Source organism: Leptopilina boulardi, unplaced genomic scaffold (assembly GCF_019393585.1).
Source record: "Leptopilina boulardi isolate dan_hultmark-lab unplaced genomic scaffold, ZJU_Lbou_2.1 LbouV2_371, whole genome shotgun sequence".
In the NCBI taxonomy this organism is placed as follows: Eukaryota; Metazoa; Arthropoda; class Insecta; order Hymenoptera; family Figitidae; genus Leptopilina; species Leptopilina boulardi.
Genome location: NW_026137942.1, coordinates 1,395,597 through 1,419,583, shown reverse-complemented (window position 1 = coordinate 1,419,583; position 23,987 = coordinate 1,395,597). Strand labels below are relative to the sequence as shown.

Below are 23,987 nucleotides of genomic sequence, written 5' to 3'. Positions count from 1 at the left end.
AATATTCATGTGGTGAAATTTTGTTCACATTATTATCAGTTGTACGGATTATTTTCTTTTCACTAGTGTCATTTAGAGAATGTTTAATTTTTAAATCTTGTGTTAATAGAACTCTGTTAATATTATTACTGGGAAAAGTATTAAAAACAGAACAACAGTTTAAAATATAATTTATATGTTCCTGAGTTCAATTTATGAAAAGACGGTTCTAATCATTCTCTATTATCGAATTCCTATTGTGAGACGATCTTACTGTCGGAAAATGATTTAAGCGATTATTTTCAAACATTGACTTAAAATGGTTTCTCATTTTGTTATTATCAGTTTCATAATTTACACGGTTTCGCATTACGTTAAATAATATAGATGTTGCAAATGCTATTGTATATACTCCACACTCAACACTACCAAAAGGTTGTTGATTAACAGCTTCAAAAACTACTGTTGGTTTAAAAGGGAACAATCTAATTAAACATTTTATTTGATGCACATTTAAACACCCCTCATTAAGGCTATCAAAAATATAAAGCCTTACTCTATCGTAATAAACACAAATTCAGTGACCATAATTGTTATTACCGCTAAAAAGTATTTGAATATGTTTATCACCTTCTCTAATTGAGACAATAAAATCAAGCATTTGTACATACAAAGTACTTTGCATATTGAAAAATGAATTGGAATCTTTTTTTAAGGGGACTTTCTGGTTTAGAATTTCAAAAAAATCGATTTTTTTTGCTTAAAAATGTTCCATAGGATCATAGAATTACTGTCCCAAAACGTTTTTTTAAAAAAAAGGAAAAAAACAAAAGTTATAACAATATTTATGACGCTATGTATTTCAACAACAATCTACAGTTATCTTATTTACATATTTGGTGTTCCTCTTTTATTGATATTAGCTTGAAACATGTTACTCGAGGGTTTTTGGGGTCGCTGATTACGAATTTGATGTCAGTTTTTGAAAATACAAAATGGCGGATCCAATATGGCGGACGAAAAAATAAAAATTCAACCGGATTTGCTTAAAACTTGTTACTCGGGAGTTTTTGGGGTCGCTGATTACGAATTTGATGTCAGTTTTTGAAAATACAAAATGGCGGATCTAATATGGCGGACAAAGATTAAGAAATTAATTAAATTTAGTTGAAAATGGTTACTTGTGGCCTTTTGAGATTGCTAGTTATGAATATAGGCACAAAACATTAACGTTCTAGGAACGTTTTAAATACATATACACTGAAAAAAATGCTATAGAATCTAAAGATATGCTATTGCGGGCTGCCAAAAGCAGATATTGTTGAATGAATAGCATATGTTCAAAATTTTAAAGCATTGCGTTTGAATCAAATACTTCATTATCAATTTTGAAAGTAATACTGTCGAATTGTTCATATATGCTATTAGTTTAACATTATCTTCAAAAACCCCCGAGTAACAAGTTTTAAGCAAATTCGGTTGATTTTTTATTTTTTCGTCCGCCATATTGGATCCGCCATTTTGAATTTTTAAAAACGGACATCAAATTCGTAATCAGCGACCCCAAAACCCCCGAGTAACAAGTTTTAAGCAAATCCGGTTGAATTTTTATTTTTTCGTCCGCCATATTGGATCCGCCATTTTGAATTTTCAAAAACGGACATCAAATTCGTAATCAGCGACCCCAAAAACCCCCGAGTAACAAGTTTTAAGCAAATCCGGTTGAATTTTTATTTTTTCGTCCGCCATATTGGATCCGCCATTTTGAATTTTCAAAAACGGACATCAAATTCGTAATTAGCGACCCCAAAAACCCCCGAGTAACAAGTTTTAAGCAAATCCGGTTGAATTTTTATTTTTTCGTCCGCCATATTGGATCCGCCATTTTGGATTTTCCAAAACGGACATCAAATTCGTAATCAGCGATCCCAAAAACCCCCGAGTAACAAGTTTTAAGCAAATCCGGTTGAATTTTTATTTTTTCGTCCGCCATATTGGATCCGCCATTTTGAATTTTCAAAAACGGACATGAAATTCGTAATCAGCGACCACAAAAACAGCGGGATACGAAGTTCTGTTGTAATAAAAAGTTGTTGGATATTCATGACTCAATGAATTATGTTATGAAAACTTTGAACGCGTTTTTCTCGAAAACTCATTTTTCAAACTGGTACAGAGCTTTTCTCGAAATCTACCGAACTGATTTTGAAATCCCAAAAATTTTTCGATGCTTTATTTAACAAACTGGTGCCTAAACCTCTAAAAACTCATATTTCTACCCCCTGTGTTTTTATATGGAGGTAAATTGACCCAAAAACACGGCGTTTTTGCGAGTTTTTGAGAAAAATGTACATAAAAAATAAAAAACCTTTTAAAAAAATCGTTTTTGAGGTTTAGGCACAAGAATAAATCCTTATGAAGAGATTCCCGTTTGAAACTTGAATTTATGTATTACAGGTTGCCCGGAATCTAACGTACCAAAAAAAGGTATCTTTTGGAAGACGCCACCTACAGTTATGAAATTGAACTAAATACATTCAAACATATTTTTTAAATTTTCTCTACGCAATGTGCTACAATGTCCAAAAATAGTTTTTACAATTTCTTTAATACTGTCCTTACAATAAAAGTTTTCAAACCTTCCTTTTTTGTCAATTCTAAACCAGAAAGTCCCCTTAATAATTAATTAAATAATTAATAATAATAATAATTAATAAAATAACATATTCTTTTATGTTGGCCATAGTATACTTCGTTTAATTTTATTTTTGATTGATGAAAATCTAAATATCTTTAACCCTTTTGCTCACTCTCTGTAATATAACCAGTTTTGCCTTTTATTAAATATAATCAATTTTGTCTTTAATTCAATACAACCAATTTTACCTTTTATTAAAAATAACCAATTTTTCCTTTAATTCAATACAATTAATTTTACCTTTTACTAAATATAACCAATTTTTCCTTTAATTCAACATAACCAATTTTTACTTTAATCCAATATAACCAATTTTGCCTTTTATCCAATAAAACTACCAAATATCCAAAAGAATGAGAGAACTATGGTGATTAACTCTGAGGACCCAGGTAATAATTTCTTTTTTCACATTTATTATATAGAAAAATAAAGATGTACCAACCCTTGGCCAATAGAACCTTTGTTAATGAAGATTAACTCTGAGTAAATGTACTGTAGGTTTACATTGACATAGGCACGTCTGACGTCTCGAAATTTTTTTCGTGTATTGTCACATGGAAATATAAAGATAAAAGTCAAAAACTGAAGAGGTAATGTATATCTTTCTTTCTCACATCAAGGAATATAACATATAATTTTCATTTAATATTGCATTTCTCTATCTAGAGGATTCAAAATAACATAAGAATATCTTCGCCTAAAAATCTTACTCTTCTTTCTATCTGTTTTCAAAATAAAAAAAATATGTATATACCAGTATTAGACTCTTAGAACAATTACCACAAACAATACCAATCCTTGGACAATAGAGCCTTTGTTAATGAAGATTAATTCTGAGGGGCCAGGTAATAATTTTTAAATTTTTTTATTGAAATTTTCTAGGGCTCTAATACAGGTAGGGGAGAGTGATAAACAGTGGAACAGTTTAAACAGTAGGACACTTTAATTTTCTGAAAAACTACTTAAAGAAACTCGACCAAGATTTAAATGTAAACCATGTTTATGACACCACACTATCTCCAAAAATTTTAGCCACATTGATTCATTATTTACAAAGAAAGTTGAAAAAAAAAATGTTTTTGACGTTATGGAGTAAATTTTTTCTTGAAATCGAGTTGTAATAAAATGCTGATTTTTATATAGAAAGAACAGTTTTTAAAAAAAAGTGTAAATTGTTACTTCGTTTACACATGTTTTTAAGTATAATATCCAATAATTTAAAATATTTTGAAATTTTACAAACAATTTTTATTTAAATAATTTCTTGCGATTGCTCAATTTAAACAGTGGGACATTAAACACTGGGACAGGCAAAAATTTAAGTTTATGAAACGTGGATTTTGGCAACACCAATTGTAAGTTGTGTCAGCTATACGCATGCACATTTATACTTACACAGCGACTAAAAATGTGATGTTTTATGCTAAAAAACATTAAAAAATTCAAAATTTATAATTATTACAATTATTGTTCGGCAACATTTGAAAAATAACACTTGATAAGAGAACGACTATTCAAATTTTCCTCCAAATTGTTTTTAGGTTATGACCAAATTATGACGTATGATCAGCAGTACTGTAAACGTAAAAAAATAATAGCAATTTTTCATATGAAACTTGACATCGTATTATAAAAATGTAAAGTATTATTAAATTATGAGTATTTTGCAACATTTGTTAACGTTATTTAATGAAAAGCATATACATTTTCAAAGTATGAAGCAGAATATTATTATTGAAACAATTATTCATTATTTAATAATAGGTGTCCCACTGTTTAACACAAACCTTCAAAACAAGAAAAATGTATCAAGTTTCGAAAACTTGAAATTTTTCTATTTAATCACAATATAATTTAAATAGAATATATGCATTATGTAGAAAAGAGTTCATACCTTATGGTAATACCAAAAAGTGTCCAAAAATATATAAAATTGACATATTAATATGTCTTTGAAAAAAAGTGTTCTTATGCCATTTTGAATTGTCTAGATAGAGAAATGCAATGTTAAACAAAGAAGTACTTATGTTATATTCCTTGGTGTAAGAAAGAAAGTTATGCGTTACCTATTCAGTTTTAGACTTTCTTTATAGCTTTTTCACGTGATAAAGGGAGAAAGAAATAATTACCTGGGTCCTCAGAGTTATTAATTAATCCTCTTTAACAGATTGCAGGTCAAGCGAACCCTCATTTGCAAAATAAAGATATATATTTCTCTCTCCATAACTTGTTCTTTTCTCTGTCACCGAAAACCCAGCAGGGGTCCGGACGGAATGAGTGAATGAATGAATGAATGACTGAATACCAAGATTATTATAGTTAATAATAATTTACATATTTATATGCATATTTCGAAGTTGTAGATAAATAAATTATAAATAAAGAATTGTAAAACTAGAAAGTATTCCTGCATACTTGTAGAAACATATATTAGTCCAAACTTACAATGTAAGCGTCAGTCAATGTTCAGGAAATAATAAAATATCAATTACCTGTAAAAAAACAATAATTATAAAATTATATCTTTAAGATATCCTCAGAATATCTTCACATGATACAGGATGTTCTAGGATATCCTTAAGAAATTCAAACAACATCCATAAAGGATATCCTACATATGTACCCAAAATATCCTCAAGACATTCGAAGGATATCCTTAAGAAATTCAAACTATGTCCATTAAGGATATTCTTCATATAAACCCAAGATATTCTCAGGTATGATATCCTTAAAAAATTCAAACTATTTCCGTAAAGGATATCCTACATATATACCCAAGATATCCTCAGGACATTCCAAGGATATCCTTAAAAATTGAAAATATCTCCGTAAAGGATATCCTACAAATATACCCAAGATATCCTCAGGACATTCCAAGGATATTCTAAGATATCCTTAAAAATTCAAACTATCTTTATAAAGGATATCCTACATATACCCAAGATATCGTCAGGACATTCCAAGGATAACCTAGCGATGCCCGAATGATATTTTTATAAAATCCAGACATATCCTTGTATGCCATATTTCGGTTGTTCTTCTGACATCCTATGGATATCCTTTGGATGTCCCATGAATATTATTAGATATCAGTATAGATGATAATTTTTTTGGATTTGCATAATTTAGTCAAGATGTTATTTGTTTTTGGTAAAAATCCACATCTTTATCATCACTGCCATCTCCAGTGCTAATTATGAAGGATTCAATTTGCGTTTCAACATATTGGTCTGTTTTTCTTGATTTTTCTTCTTCTGCTTCTGCATGTGTAACACAATTTGATCACAGTAATGGTGTCACATGGTCCAATGCCTCTGAGCACAACTTATGAACATTATGAATTTTGTGATCTTTATTATGTTTTGCAACATAATTTTTTACGTATGCCCATATAAGTTCAATTGTATTATATTCGCAATGGGCGACAGGCAACCACAATAATTGAACTTCATTGCTACGAATATATCTTGTTATTTTTTCAAGTAAATATTGTTTAGGATAGCGATAACTTCGTGATAATTCTAATAGTGATTCTTTTGTTAAATCGTTAAAGTCCTTTGCAAAATCAGTTATTGGTACCCCACGTTTATGTAACCACTCAATAAGTTTAGCTTTTAACCATTCCGCTGTAGGATTTCGAAATTCTGAATCAAGCATTGTATGGTAAGGTGCTTGATCTAGAACAATGACTGCTTTTGGCGGTAAAACTGTTAACACATGTCGGAACCATTCTTCATAGTGTTTTGCATTCATTTGACTATGATAATCATTAGTACCTTTTTTACCAATGAAACATTTTGAGCAACCGGGCACAAAACCATCTTTTCCACCAATATGAAGAATAATAATTCGCTGTCCTGATCCAGATGGAGTTATGAATCCTCCTCGTTGACCGAAAACTTCTTGCACGTGATTGCGATAATAATCAAAATTATTATGTTCACTTGAAACCAAATTTTCAACCCAACCAAACTTTCTTGAGTGATTTGCTCCGTACCATGTTTCGTCACTATAAATGATGTTATGTCCTGTATCACGATATGATTTAATTTTGCGAAGAAAGTTATCTCTTTGCGCTGCTATTGTACTACTCTCCATCCATACTGGTTTCTTTTTCAGCTTAACATATGAAAAATTTAAATTTTTCATCCAAGTTCGGAGTGTCGATAAATGAAAATGTGGCAAATCAGGCACATCATTTGCCAGTTCAACAAATAAGGCTTTAGTAGTTGGAAATTCTTTTCTCACATAAAAGTTATGAATTTTTCTTCTAATTAACCTTTTTAAAAAATCGTCACATTGGTGGCCTTCCACTTTTTGGTTCGATACCAAATGTACCTTTATTTAACCACTCTGCTATTATTCGTTTTACACTTTTTTCAGAAATTTGTAAGCAGTCTGCAGTACGTTGAACAACTTTTGATATATCACTAGCTTTAAATCGTTTTTCTATTTCAAAATATTGTCTTGTACAATGAATAAGTTTTTTCTCTTCTTCTGAAAAATAGTGTTTAGTTATTTCATTTTGTTCATTATGACATTTATTTAAATTAATTTTTTCTAGCTCGTTGGTTATTATTAATTCGTCAGTATTGTTAGAGAACTCTGAGTTGGATGAATTTAAAAGCATTGGGACATTTCCGTTATTTTCAACATTTATTTCATTCGACATTACTATATTTACTCCTTGTGCATTATTTTGTTCAATTGTTAAATCTTGGAAATTCGTACAATTCACCAAATCTCCATTCATTTCCATTAAATTTATTCTGTCAAATATTGGATCTTCAAAATGTATATTATTCAATATATCTTCACGTATTTCATCTATTTCCATTAAATCTGATGTTAAATTAAATTCATGTATGGAGTTAAAAGTTGAAAATGTCCATCCCGATCTTTATAATATATATAATATTTAGCGATACATCTAAACAAACAATCACCATTACTTCCGGCGTCAGTCACAAAAAATCACGATTTTCAATTGTTATTTTTAAAGTCATATTTAAAGGTTATATATAATTATAAATAAAAATAACTTCCTAAAAAATTTAATTCCACAATGAACTATTGTCACTTTATATTTCCTGCACATAAACACAGTTTCATGAACCACAGTTCAAAACTAACTAAACTAAGATTCTTAAAATTGTATAATGTGCGAAAACATATTTCTCACAAAATCGTCTTTCAAAGAAATTGAACTTCTTAAAAAGTCATTTAAAACTAATTTTTAAAATTGTGTTATAGCTAGGAATAAGTAATTTAAATGTAGTTCTTTATTATAGTTGGCAATAAGTAATTAAAATGTTATTCTGTATTAAAATGCGGAATTACATAGGCTTTCAATTGGTAAGATCATAATTACGGTAAATTTATTTGTTTATAAAATATTTTATCTTTTATTAATATTAACTAATTAATTAACTAATATCTCAAAAACAACGAAAACGGCATTTTATTTAATACCCAAGTATAGCACGTAATAGCACTGTAATATTAAAATGTCCGCCTCATGGTAATATTACTGTAATATCGCAGTATTATTACTGAAATATTGCAGTAACATTACAGTAACATTCAGTAATATTGCAGTAATATTACTGTAATATTACAGCAATATTAACCTGTAATATTATCCGGTAATATTAACCTGTAATATTATCCGGTAATATTACGTGCTACTTGGGTATGTTTATTAAAAGTATAGATTTTTACTTTTATTTTAAGAGGTAGAAAAAACAAAAAAAGTCAACATTATTTTTGATTTAAAAAAAAAGTAAATTTTGAATTTAAAAAAAAATTTGCACTTTTCGAAAGATCAGAAAAAAATCTTTTGAAAATATATATGTAGGTCAAAAGTTTTTCACATTTTTATATAAATGTTATGATAATAACATAATAACTATAATAATAGGTTTTGTTAATTTTTTTCTTCACTTTTTTTTGAAAAAAACGAATTGAGCGTGTCCTTATTCTATTGTGGTAAAACCTCCATGGTAAGTTATAGGAAGTATGCTTTTCGTATAAGTCTGTCTCCCTCTTACTCATGAATGAAAACTAACATGGAGGTTTTTCTGTGGTATACCTGCGTAGGTTATAAAAAAATGGGTTGCGAAAAGTTAATAAAATAATGACTTTTTATTTATACAATATGTTTAAGAAGGAATCAAATATTATTAAATAAATTGGCTTAACGATATCATATAAATTGAATGAGCTACAAGCTTTTAAAGTTGCCCTTTGTCAAAACCATGCAAAAAACCATGTATTTTTAATCTTTAAAAATCTGTAACAAATACAAAAATTTTTTTGGTTATTTGCAATTCTGTATAGAAACGTAGGAATAGTGTAGCTACTGATTCTACCGTCTATCTTCGGTACGACCTTATGCTGTATATTCACGTGTACTAAAATAGTAAGGAGCCGAGCTACTACAGCAAGAGGTGGTACCGAAGATGGACGATAAAGGCGCGTACGAAGAGAGCTACATAGATCCATGCTGTAAAGACTCGTTTTTTATTCTCCGTGTAGATTCAGAGTGCAACCTGGCACCACTGTTTTAAATAATATAGTGAAAACTTTTTATAAACATAAAAGAAATTTGTTTAAACATAGATTACTTTTCTAGGTATAAATAATAATTTAATGAAAACAATTAACATTTTAATTTAAATTATTTTTGTTCATTTACATATATTATTTTTTCTAATAACTAATAATAGTATGTTCTTCAAAAAATTTTAAATTTAGATTTCCAATTTATTCTCTTACAATCGTAAATGAAAACACATTCGCCACAGGAGATGATGAAGGAGTTGTAAAACGTAAGATTTATTATCAATTATATTATAATAATTTTTATGTAATATTCGTGTAGTTTTAGAAAATTTATCCTTTTTAATAAAGTGATTTTAATACGTTAGAAAACATCTTCTATAATTGTATTATCCAAAATAACAAACAAACAAAATTTATCGCAATAATCACATAATAATTTTATTGAATTGATAAGTTTTTACACGCTTAATATGTAATTTCTTTTTGACTATTGTGAAGTCATATACAATTATTAAGTGATTTACAAATTCATCTTTACTGAGATTTTTTTCTAATTTTAACAAACTTTCTAATGTAGTTATCATATTTGACAATAATAATTTTCATTAAACGTACCCTATTAAAAATAGTGTTCAAGAATTTACCTAATACAGTTTGTATGACCACGCAGCACATTACATTTCCTAAATATTTTCTGAATATTTCATTCAAAGATTTGAAATATTTCAATGCAGTTTTCATAAAATGTTGATGAAAACAAGAAAATGACCGCTTATTGAGAAATATTACCGTTCAAGTTTGTTCAAATATTACGCCTAATACTCCTTCAATATTACATACGAAGACTCTGCAATATTCAGGACTTATTTATTCAGAAAATAAATGTTAATTTAAAAATTGTTTTCTAACCATCAGTTAGAACATACATAAGTTTAAAATGAATTAAAGATTAGTTTGGTTAATATCGAAACGATCAGTTTCTGTGCAACTGTGAGAGATTCACTTTTAGTTTTTTTTCTCAAAAACACAGCCCGATTAAACAAATTACAGCGGCATATAATTTTTTGCAAACATTTAAAAATTAGTGGAAATTCTTACTAATTGGTAGAGCTGAAAGTCGTTAAGTTATTAAATTACTTTTGTACAGACTTGTATTAAGTGAAAATCATTATACAGTGGCAATGATATGAAAAATATTATTAGGATGGTAGATTAGATTTTTGCAGCTGTCACTCATTTACAGAGATGTATCAATATATATAAACTTTAATATAATTTTGCAGTTTGGGATCTTAGACAACAGACGACCAAACCAGTTTTTTCCTTAAAAGAAATGGAAGAATATGTTAGTGCAATGTTAACAAATAGCGATGGAAAATATTTAGTTTGTTCAAGTGGAGACGGTTGCCTTACAACTTTAAACATTCCTGCAAGAAAACTACATGTCCAGGTAAAAATATATTACTGTTAAGGTGGGTTCAATAATTAAACTTAATACACATATCTTCGTCACTTTAATACTGTGTGACCAAACACTGGGTGGTTTAGGTCTCGATAAAGGTGGAGATGAATTGGCTGCGATTTTAATTTCCGCAAGTGATGTTGTTAAAGCATCAATGGATTGCTCAGAAGAATCTGATGTTTTACTTTTTATTTTCATCTTTTTTTTCGTTTTCGAGATATTAATTAATGTTTACAACAAATGAAATTAAGATTTAAACTCCTCCTCTCTGCAGAAAGAAAGATTTCTACTCGTGGATTCTAAAATTCATAATGGAGAGAAAAAAAAATTTAATTAAACAATATTTAGTCCCATCCCATTAAAAAAAATGGAAAATTTTTTCCTACAAAAATTAAGATTTAAACTCCTCCCCTCTACAGAGAGAGCGATTTATATTCGTGGCTTCAGAAAATAAAAATGGAGAAAAATTTAATTTTTTTAATAAAAATAAAAACTAGTTTTTTTGCCAATAAAAATTAGGATTTGAACTCCTCCCTGAAGAAAGAATGATTTCTATTCGTGGCTTCAAAAATTAAAAATGGAGAAAAGTTTAATTTTTTTAGTTTTTACAATATTTATTTCCATCTCCTCAATTCAAAATGGAGATTTTTTGCCCATAAAAATTAAGATTTAAACTCTCCTCTTCTACAGAAAGAAAGATTTTTATTCGAGAAAAAATTAATTTTTTATTTTGACACTATTTAGTCCTATCCCCTAAATAAAAAGTGTAGTGTTTTTGCCCTAAAAATTAAGATTTAAACTCCTGCCCTTTACAGAAAGAAAAATGTCTGCTCGTGGTGTAAAAAATTTAAAATTGAGAAAATATTTAATTTTTTAAATTGACATTATTTGATTGAAAGTGAAAAAGTGAAAAAGTATTAATTTATTATTTTAAAGAATTTGAAAGGGTAATAAATAGTGAAAATTAATGTGTTTATTGTGTATATTTTGCGTGTATCGGACAACGTTTATCGACAGCAAGTTACATGTTACACCGGTGAACGCTAGATGGCAGCACATTAAACCATTAATAAGACTGACAAGAAAAATATTTAACATACTGAACGTCGATGATGCATCTAGACACAAATAAAAAAATGCTAAAGACTTATTAAATATTTAGAAAAATTTGTTACTAGGGGGTTTAGGGGTTCCTAATTATAAAATTGATATCAGATTTCCAAAATTCAAAATACGGAATAAAATATAACGAATAGAAGAAAATTAAAACATAATCAAATTCTCCATCAGCTTGTTACTCGGAAGTTTTTGGGTTCGCTGATTACGAATATAATAACAGAATTTGAAAGTTCAATATGGCGAAACAAAAATTAAACTTTAAACAAATTCTCTGGAAATACGTTACTCGGGGGTTTTTTGGGTCGCTGATTACGAATATAATAACAGATTTTCAAAAATCAAAACGGCGGATCCAATATGGGGGATCAAAACCATTAACCATTAATCGAATTCTCTCAAAACTCATTACTCAGGGGTTCTTGGGGTCGCTGATTACGAATATAATAACAGATTTTCAAAATTCAAAATGGAGTAACAAAAAAATTAAACATTAATCGAATTCTCTGACAGTTACTCGGGGGTTTTTTGAGACACTTGCTTTTCACCGAACGGTTAATACATCGAACTGACAAAGCCGTACAGCAAATAGATATCCTTAGGATATATCGAAAAAATCATGGATATCCCACAGATGTCCATAGGATATAATAGATCTCCCTGGGATATCTCTGGGATATCAAAAGTTCCCTCTACTAAGATGTCCTTAAGATTTCCGTAGTGGATATTTGTTGGATATCTGGGATATTTAAAAAAATATATTGAAAACAGTTTATAATTAATCAAGAATATCCTATGAATATAAATAAATAATAGAAACATTTTATTGGCTGAAAAAACAAGTGTTTTCATACAAGATACGAGATACGTAGTTATTTTAAACTTTAAAGATATTTTTTTCGAGTCTTCTGGATGATTGTGAAGTTGGCATGCGTATGATAAAATTTCTGAAAATACACAACGGATTCCGTTTGGTGGTCGTTTGGTGGTGTTTGGTATACACTTTTCGTTGTTTGGTAGTTATAATTAAGAAAAAGAAAAGAAATTAACAATTTGACGCCAAATCTACAATAGCATTCCACTTTTTAATATTTTTTAAAAATTCCTTTTGGTATCGTTTGGTGGTCGTTTAGTGGTGATTGGTAGTCACTTTTGGTCGTTTAGTAGTCAAAAATATAAAAGATAATGACATTCCAAAAATGTGTATCTATCCGCGTAAAAGCGTCTGCTTGTACATTTGTAGCGCGAAATTTCAAAATTCATAAATTACAAATCTTTCGGTTTTGGTTATTACTGTCAATAATTTTATAAGCCATAATTATTTATTACCACAAAAGTGAATAAAATTATTAAGAAAAAACAAATACTCGATAAAAATTACTTTTCTATCAAATGCTATACAAAAATTTCATTACAGCATTCCACTTTATAATATTTTTTAAAAATTCTTTTTGGTATCGTTTGGTGGTGATTAGTAGTCACTTTTGGTCGTTTGGTAGTCAAAAATATAAAAGATAATTACATTCCAAAAATGTGGATCTATCCGCGTAAAAGCGTCTGCTCGTAAATTTGTGGCGCGAATATTTAAAATTCATAAATTAAAGTATTCTTATACTCATTACTTACTTTTACCATTGTTTATTTCTGAAAGAAAAGTCATTCAAGTTATTTTAAAAATTCTTTTTGTCATTGTTTGGTGGTCGTTTGGTATTAACATTTTATTGTTTGGTAGTATAAATTGTTAGAGATAATTAATTTTTGCATTATTTAATTAAAGTAATTTTTTCAAAAATTCATTATTTTCAGCAAAGATTTTATTATGTATCAGTCAATATGAGTATAATTTAGTATGTATAAATAACTTTAAGAATTTTTAGTAGTCCTTTAAAATTATACAAACAAATTTATTTATCAAACGCTTATTTTATTAACGACTACTTAAACAAGAGCATGTTTTTTAAACGTATAATAATATGAATTTATTATTTTAATTGACAAATGCAAGGAAGTGAGACAAAAATATATCTAATTTGTAATTTCAAGTAAAAAAAGGTTCTTACAAGTATGTAATCATTTACATTTATAGATCGATGAAATAATCATAGTAATTCACAGCACGGCGAGCAGGACTCATGCATTGAAATGGCATTTCAGTATTTTAAAAGTATGTTTCTTTATCATTTTAACACTTAATCATTAGTAGGTTCTTAAACTGAAACGGAGTGACAAATATAAAAGAACAAATAAGTTAGCAAAAGATAGGCACATGTTTCGTATATACACACATGACTTTTAAAACTTCGTTTATTTAAAAATAGGTTATTTTTAAAAAATGTATCTTTAATTTTGGTTTGGCTTTAAAATAAAATATTAAAAATAAATAATTTTTCACTTTTTAAGTGTCCTATTTAGAGTTATTTTTACAACTTTTATTTTTAAAAATAATTAAACAAAGTACGGTCACAGCTCGTCAAGTTTAATGACTTATAAATAACAAATAAATCTTGTATTACAAGTTCATAAAACTTTTCAAAATCACTAAAGCTGTTTTTCCAGCAAACGGTTCAATATATGAATTAACATTTTATATTAATTCATTTAAAAATGGAAGTATTTTTAACTATGATAATAATTTTTTTTAAATAAGAGTATATTAAACTTTGGGTTCGGTAGCATATAAAAAATTATAATAAAAAGAAAGTTTGTCCAGGAGATCAATCTAAAACTTTTGTGTAAATCACAGCACCTGGTGTGACAACAGTTCTAGTGTCAAAGAATGTCACTTCATCAACGGTGTCGTCATACAATTCCCATCGGTTTGATTTTCGGAGAGATACAGCTGTGTAATGATTGGGAGTATAAATGATAACTCCTGATAACCTGCGCAATAATAGAAGGGTAAACTATTAGAATCAATTGGCAATAATGAGTTAAAAAAATAGTGGTTTCATTACTTTAAAGTTAATTAAAAACAAAATATTTAAATCTGAATAATTGAAACCTTACAGATGAAAATAAGAAAATTAAGCAATTGAATCTTATACTAACGATATTCAGTCATTTAATGAAATTGTACTGATTTTCAGTAGAATTTCACTGACAATTAGTCGTATTTTATTGACGAGAAGATGAAGAAAACATGGCCACTAATATAAGTGGATTTTCACTAACAATCAGTGAAATATGACTAATTCAAATTTAGAGTGTAAACAAAATGAAGTGTAAATTTCCTTAAATGACCATAATTATATTACCTTAACTTCACTCCATATAATCGAATATACTTGGGAAAATCTGTCACTTTACAAGCAATGGAGCTTGATTTTCTGCAATCAGCTTCAAATAATACGTGTGCGTTTACACTCAAAGTTTCTGTCGTTTCATCGTTACACTTACTGCAGTCATTTGAGTGGTTTAGGTTGAGTATGATTGCACTTTCTAGAGCTTGAAACCCTTTTTCATCAATAATCTTGTGATTTAAATAAAGAGTGGACAGTTCCTGTACGTCTATAGTGCCACATTTGCAACTCCTAGTTCTGTAAACGCTTGGTTCCTGTTCTATTAAATACGACCACATCTCTGTAATATTGCAGTCGACTCGGATCTTGGTAACTAGTTGCGGTGGTTGTTTTTTGCTTATATACATCAGACTTTTCTCAGACGGTACTGTTCTGTGTTTAAATTCTTTTAGAATCATGCACCTTTGAATATACATATGAGGTTTTTCCCCAGAATCAATAAGCACCAGAAGAAATTTACAAGTGAGATTAAAAGAATCTTCAATGTGCTAAAAGTATTGCGAATAATCCATCGCAGTGTTTGATAAAATTTGGACTATAGAATCAAAAGGTCATGTTAACAGTATAAAAAATTTTTCATTTCCAAGGTCAGTCGGAATTTTATCCAATCAACCGTTTTTTAAAAGCCACGTTTTTAATTTTAAAGAGTAATTCCTTGTAGAAACAATACCCGATTTTTGACGAATTTTAATATCCGGACAGGGTTTAAAAAATTTAGTGAGTTTCCTCTGTTGCAACGTGATCCTTCTCTTAACAGGTTTCCTCGAATCTACATCACAATCAGGCTCCTTTTTTAAACCTTGCAGAAGACAATTTTCGTTCTGACTACTCGGAAGAACATTAACTGTTTCGGACTGGTTTGAATTGATATCACAATCAGGCTCCTTTTCTAAACCTTGCAAAACACAATTTTCGTTTGAATTACTCGGAATTACATTGACATTATCTGTCTCGGGTAGTTTTGAATCGATATCACAATTTACCTCCTTTTCTAAACTTTGCAAAAATGAATTCTCGTTGGAACTACTCGAAATGACATTGACAGCTGTTTGTGGCTGATTCGAAGTAATTTCAAAAAATCCATTTCAGTAGTAGTTAAGATGAGATCTTCGTTTTTACATTTGTTTCTCCAATTTTCTATTTCAAACAAATTAGGGTTGACAAGATTTTGATCATTCTCGGTAAAAATTATTTTTGCTTCCTTGAGAAACTCTAACTCATTTTCAATTACAGGAACAGAAATATCCACAATATTATTCATGAGAAAATTTGTTTTAGCTGCCGATGCAATTAAAGTTTGTCCTTTTTTTAGAATGTATTAAAAAGAACTTGTCAGCTCGAATTGACTTCGTAATTCCCTTTAATACACTATTTTTCATTTGTCCAAAATCGCTCTCCACATGACAACTTGTGGCTCTTATTCTATTCGATTGAAAATGTTTGGTCATAACACCTGTCCAAAGAACAAATTGCTGTGCTATTGATAAAAGATGATTAAAAAATTGTGGTAAATAATAGGCATTGACTCTTTCATGTTAGATTTGCTGTCCAGTTTCTGCTTTTGATTTTAAGTTGCCCAACCACTCTTTAATATCTTCAGGTGCTTCAGATGGCTCTTCATTTAAAAAACAGGTCTCGGCGCTGAATCCGATTGAAGAAAGTTGCAGGATTTTTAAATTGAAATCTTCAGAATCTTCGTCTGGGATTAAATTTATTGCATTGTGCTCTTCTTTTTCAATGTAATCCATTAGCTTTAACCTTGCACCTTCTGCTGGAGATGGTAAATTATTATTAATGATGTTCCCATTGTAAGTGTGAATGCTTACTATTAGTGTTAATAGTAATATTTCCTCAAATTTGGAAAAATTTTCACATGATACCATCAAAACTGCAGAGCGGACAAAAAAATCTTTTACAGGCTTCTTATTTCGAGTGAAAAATTTTAAGCGACAGAATATTGCGATTAAATGAGCAACGTCAATCCTAATGAAGGTAGGTGCAGGTCGTTTTAAGTTTGTATCATTTAAAGCTGTAAAGCCATTTTGACAATAGATTTTGATAGGCATGGAATTAAAAGAAAAACAATGTGCTGCAATGAGGGCTTTCGAATAATCAGAAACATTCCTTTGGTACGATGCCAACTTCTTCTAACCATGTATTTAAAAAGTACATTACTGTATTGGTGTCATGCACAGAAGAAATCATTTGGCCAACCGAAACAGTGACCTGGAACATGTTAATGACAATTTCATAAAAGATAACCCGTGCTTTAGTGTGCTCATTTAGCTCTACTGGAAGTACAAGACTTCCCGTACTGTCTATGGATATTGTAGCATTTTTTTGAAATAACCGGCAGTATTCTTTGTAAAGGAAAACTTGTTCCGGCAAAATGTACATTAAAAATAATGGATCTTTTCCAATTTTTTTAATGCATGAGGTGGTCTGTATTTAAATTTTTGTAGGTTATCAACAGGATTATTTGCATCTGTTTTGTCAACACCAATTTGTTTATCACTCGTTTCCTGAGCAAGTTTTCGAAGAACATAACTTGAGTACATTATTGGTGCTTCTATGTCACCCAAAGTTTGCTCTTTAACAGCCATTTTACTCCGTAAATTTGCTGATCCCTCTTTTAAAACTTTCTCTCCAATCAGTTGTCGCTTTTCATTTCTTTATGAGGACTACAGCGAGTATCCTTGCAATGCACTTTTATCCATACATCTGATCCAGGAGTGGGTTCTTCGTCAAGGATTCCTATAAAAATGTTATTGCATGTAATTGAATCTTTGCACTTCCCTTTTACCTTTAAATGTGGTTCGTCTGGATTTGGAGACACTGAAAATTATCTTTAACAGAAAATGCACAGGGCATCCTATATTGGCGCCAAAATTCATCTGCTATCACGTCAGGCCACACGAACGGTTTTAATTTTTGGTGTTCCCTTCCTTTATAGATAATTACGCTTGGTTTAATTTTATCTATGCGTATGCACAAATCAAATGTTTGATCTTCCGTCTATGCACTTCTTACTCTTGACCCGCGGAAAACCGCGAGTCAAGAGCCAAGTCGCGCGTCTTCTCGCGAGATTCACCTCTATCCCCGAAATTCTCTCACATCCCTGCTTAACCATTCCTAATTAACCTAATTAATAACTAATCCTACTTAATAAGTGTGATATATGACAATAATATTATTATATTAAAATATAGTTTATTAATATAATATGTTACAAATACAGATATGTATTTGTAACATATTACATATTTACTATAAGTTAACAATATAATATTATCTGTATTAAACACATATATATATATATATATATATATATATATAACATTATAAATTATAAATCACTATAACAATAATATCTACTATTAACAATTAACAAATTATAATTATTGTAATAACAATTATAATTAATAAATTAGTTAACAATAATTTATTATGATACAATAATTATTTATAATAAATTATGCTACAAATGATCTACAAGATATAAAAAACACATCTAACTTCGAACATAACCTTTTATTTAAATAAATAATTGATAATTCGGCTCGGAAAAGTATCCGGCGAACAGAAAGTTAAAAGAAGTGGCGCGAGGAAAGCAAAGGGCCTGTCGCGTTGAGAGTGGGAGGTGCAAGGATGAATAGAGATGGGCCGTAAGGCGAAAGTGGAGAGAGCGAATAGGAAAAAGAGTGGAAAGCGTGGAGTGAAAAGGGGCGCGCCGATATTTGGAAAAAATGTGGAAAACGTGTTACCAATGACTCGGCTAAGGACAAGAAATTCATGAAGATGTAGCAAAGTTTTTGCATTCTTTATGAATTCTCGTTACCCCCATCAGTGACATGTATCAATACAATTAAATACTACATAATGTAATTCTACACATTTAATTGGTACACCATTAAGTTTGCACAGGGAAATTCTGCACAATAATATGTAGAATAAAATTTAAAAACAAATAATTTTAATCCCTTAAGGGGTTACGCCACACTGAACGCCTAAAAACTGGACGGTATTTCAAAAATAAACTTTGACAAAACTATTAAAACAGGGTGTCTAACAAGGATTGAGAAAAAAATTCCCTGACTCCTCCCTGACATTTTTTTATTTTTCCCTGACTTTTTAATAACCTTATTTCTGATTTCTTCGTACAAAAATAGGGTTACTGACATATTTAACAATAAATTAGTTTCTAATGGTAGTAACAAATGGTAATAAATACCATTCAAGTTTTTTTAAATTAAAAAATTTTTAAATTCACAAAAAATTTTAATTTTTGTAGAAATTTACAGAAATTTCCCTGACTTTGAATGAAAGAACTTTATTTGTAGGCAGAGAAGGAGAAACTTCTTACAAAGTTTAAAAACATACAGGCAAGTTTCCAATAACTTGACCCCTTTTTGTTAACGACCAAATTTGTCCACTAATGGTACGTTCATAGCTTGGAAACTTTTCCTAACAGAATTTAAAGACAAGGCCTAAGCACAACAGATCGGCACGCAAGTCGGATACGGAATATGTAAGCAGAGTATGTAAGTTCCCGCAATCGGCTTTGAGGCCTTTCTCCAATACGTTCCTAAATCTTTGCGATGCGTGACTGAAGCGTTGGTTCGCAAGCACAGTGACGTCATCAAAGCATTGATACCAATGGCAAACAAAAAATTTGGTTTATGATTTTAAGGCCAGGTCCAAGTGAGGCAGCGCCATCTACATTGATACTAAAATTTTGGAAAATTTTCAACAGCCTTTGCTTGAAAACAAGATGGTAAAATGCTTTTTCCTTTATGGATAATTGATTATTGGCAAGTTATACACCAGCTAAAACTTTTTTTGAGTTAAAATAATAAAAAAAATTTCATGTCAATAAATTAAATATGAGCACTTTTTTCACAAAAACTGTAACAGTACTTTCTCAGAAATTACAATCAAAAATGCAATTTCCATTTGGAAAATTAATAAACGCTAAAAAATACACGATCTAAGATTTACCAATCACGAAAATAACAAAAAAAATTTTTATTAAATATTTAACATATTGATACTGCTTTACTAATTGTGACAGCCCTTTGGTAGATTATGTATTTCAGGTGGTTAGCAACAGCGCCAATCTCCTCCTTTCGGCAAAACCGCGAAACGTCTGGTGACATATATAACCTGCCAAACGGCTGTCATAATGAGTAAAATATGTTATGTTAAAATACTTTTTTTTTGTTATTTTCGTGATTGGTAAATCTTAGGTCGTGTATTTTTTAGCGTTTATTAATTTTCCAAATGGAAATTGCATTTTTGATTGTAATGAAATTTTTTTTATTATTTTAACTCAAAAAAAGTTTTAGCTCGTGTATATCTTGCCAATAATCAATTATCCATAAAGGAAAAAGCATTTTACCTTCTTGTTTTCAAGAAAAGGCTGTTGAAAATTTTCCAAAATTTTAGTTTCAATGTAGATGGCGCTGCCTCACTTGGACCTGGCCTTAAGATATTGGATTGTTTAATTATAAGGCAGTTTCCGAATTGGGATTTTTGTCGCACTCGGGAAGTATGCCGAGTTTTTTATGTCCTTGTTTTTCCGTTCGAAAAAAAGGACACTGCATACTTCCCAAGTATACACTTTATAAAGTATGACAAAAATCCCAATTCGGAAACGGCCTAAATATTAAATAATTAAAATTATTAAAAGCCGTCGAAACCATTTGCATTAAACATTTTAAAGTTGGAAAACAGGGATAAGAGGAACATAAACCAAACTTTTTGTTCGCGATTGGTATTAATGTCTTGTTGACGTCCTGCGCTTACGAACCCACGCGTCAGTCACGTAACGCAAACTTGTAGGTACATATTGGAGAAAGGCTTTTATTGTGCCTTGAAAAAATGGTTACGCTAATGTTTCGTGCAACCCGACTCAGTTGTACTTAGACCTTTAAGAATCAATTCTGCTTACACTGTAAAAAATTTTTCTTGTCGTTATTCCCATCACGGTTTGTATTTGTATAAAAATTTGTAAAATTACATTATTAAAAGCAGTTGTTCAACTACTTTGAATGTTGCAGTTTTACAATTTTCTGTAAATTTACCACTTTTAAAGCAGGTAATAATGAATCAAATTATTACCTGCTTTGAAAGTACAAATGTACGAGCAGACGCTTTTACGCGGATAGATCCACATTTTTGGAATGTCATTATTTTTTATATTTTTGACTACCAAACAACCAAAAGTGACTACCAATCACCACTAAACGACCACCAAACGATACCAAAAAGAATTTTTAAAAAATATTAAAAAGTGGAATGCTATTGTAAATTTGGCGTCAAATTGTTAATTTCTTTTCTTTTTCTTAATTATAACTACCAAACAACGAAAAGTGTATACCAAACACCACCAAACGACCACCAAACGGAATCCGTTGTGTATTTTCAGAAATTGTATCATACGCATGCCAACTTCACAACCATGTCTTATGGGTATTCTAAAAATGCATAAATTTGGAGGTTATGTTTATGTCACATCAATATTATTTCTTACATTGATAAGAAAATTTACTGAATGCACTAATGTGTTTTAATTTAATAAAATATTCACAAGTCACTCGTTTTGCAGTATCATTGAGAACACATATAACAATTCTTTCGTCAATCATATCAAATTTATCTTACAGTTAAAAAATTGAAAATAAGCACTTTTTAAGTTGTTCAAAATTAAAACTCCACTTAATAAATTCAATAACACAGTTTACTTACCCTTATAAGTACATGCAATACATCAAATAAATTTGTCACTTATCTTTAATTGCAAGTATTTATCGCTTACTAAGATACTTTGATATTTGTGGTTTTGACGAATTTTTGAGGTTAGGTTATTGAAATGAAAATTAAATCATCAAAAAACATAAATTAGGTTAAATGCACGCACAAATTTATTATTTTATAGTGTAGAATTCTTCTCTATCTCAAACTTAGTTTATAAAAAACGTTAATTATTATGATTTTCGATTTAATATAAAATATTTAACCTCTAATATCCCAAGATATCTTAGGGACGTTAATGGGATATCAAAGTCCGTCTCTTAAGATATCCTTTAGATGTCTAGAAATATCCATGGATATTCTCTGAACATCCTTAAGATATCAAAAGTTCCCTCCTTTGAGATATTTCGTGAAATATCCACAAGATATCCCAGATATTTCGGGATCTGAACGGGACGTCATTTGGATATCCACACAATATTATGTGCTGTACGGGAAATGTCGAAAAGCTAATACTTCGAACAGACAAAATGTCGAAAAGCCATAACGTCGAAAAGCCAATACATCGAACGGTCAAAATGTCGAAAAGCCAAGACGTCAAACAGCCAATGCATCGAACAGACTAATGTCGAATATTTTTATTGAATTAAGTATAATTATAGTTACTTCAATAAAAATATTCGACATTTTGTCCGTTCAATGTATTGGCTTTTCGAGGTTATGGCTTTTCGACATTTTTTCCATTCGACAACTTGCCATTCGACATTTTGTCCGTTTGACATTTTGTACGTTCGACCTATTGACCGTTCGGTGAAAAGCAAACGTCTTAAAAAAACCCCGAGTAACGTACTTCCAGAGAATTTGTTTAAAGTTTAATTTTTTTCTTTCGCCATATTGGATTTGCCCGTTTGAATTTTCAAAATCTGTTATTATATTCGTAATCAGCGAACCCAAAGGGAGCGTTCAAAAATTACGTAACATTTTTCTATTTGTTATATTTTACTCCGTATTTTGAATTTTGTAAATTTGATATCAATTTTGTAATTAGCAATCTCTAAAACCCCCAGTAACAATTTTTTCTAAATAATCAATAAGTTTTTAGCATTTTTTTATTTGTGTCTAAATGCATCACTGACGTTCAGTATGTTAAATATTTTTCTTGTCAGTCTTATTAATGGTTTAATGTACTTCCATCTAGCGTTCACCGGTGTAACGTGTAACTTGCTGTCAATAAACGTTGACCGATACACGCAAAGTGTACACAATAAACACATTAATTTTCATTATTTTTTACCCTTTCAAATTCTTTAAAATAATAAATTAATACTTTTTCACTGTTTTTCTATTGTTAAAAAATTATATCTATACGGAAAAAATTAATCTCTAAATTAGAGATTTAATGTGAGATAAACTATCTCTGGAATCGGACGTCAGATGTGAACAGATCTCTAGAACTAAAATTTGGGGTTATATCTAATCCGAATATTAGTAATATGAAAAACACATATTTCTTATGGCTGAAAATCATATTAGAAATCTCTAATTTTATGATATGGAAAATATAGTTTTAAACTATCAAGTTATTTGAATAAATTAAAATAATATATGATTAGAATAAACATTTAATTTTTTTTCATATTTCTTAATAATAAAAAAACACGGTTCAGTACAACTTTTTATAGGTTAGGTTATCCGGTGTCAAAACAAATGATATAAGTGTTTACCTGCAAATACTCTGTTAAATTCCATCTAATTAAACAGTTTTTAACAAAATCGTCAGCCATTGTGATAAATAAATTTAATAAACATAAAGAAAATATCCTCCACGTAATAACAAATACGTAAAGTGAAAACTGACTCAAACTGGGAAATACAATGTAATCCATATTAGAAGAGTTCTGAAATGAAAAAATCTTTAAATCAGAGATGTGAATTTGTGGCGTTTTTACATTCTCATCATAATGAGAAGGTATTACATTTGGGCGATTTTGAGCCCTCTCTAATTCCAGTGAATCTCGACGTTTTGAGACTTTCTGATGCCGAAAAAATGGGTCTTAAAAAAATGTCTGTCTGTATGTATGTCTGTAGACAAAATTTGGTCCGACGATAACTCGAA

At 29.7% G+C, this 23,987-nt stretch overlaps 1 protein-coding gene across 2 annotated transcripts in view; it reads left to right on the top strand.

The window, feature by feature from the left end:
- LOC127287491 (WD repeat-containing protein 55 homolog) overlaps positions 1-23,987 on the top strand; it is a 122,899-nt gene that overhangs the window by 90,965 nt on the left and 7,947 nt on the right. For both annotated transcript variants that reach the window (XM_051314454.1, XM_051314456.1), the window contains exons 5-6: positions 9,434-9,507; positions 10,525-10,691. In XM_051314454.1, the coding sequence (XP_051170411.1) occupies positions 9,434-9,507; positions 10,525-10,691 (241 nt within the window). The remainder of the gene's footprint in view (positions 1-9,433; positions 9,508-10,524; positions 10,692-23,987) is intronic.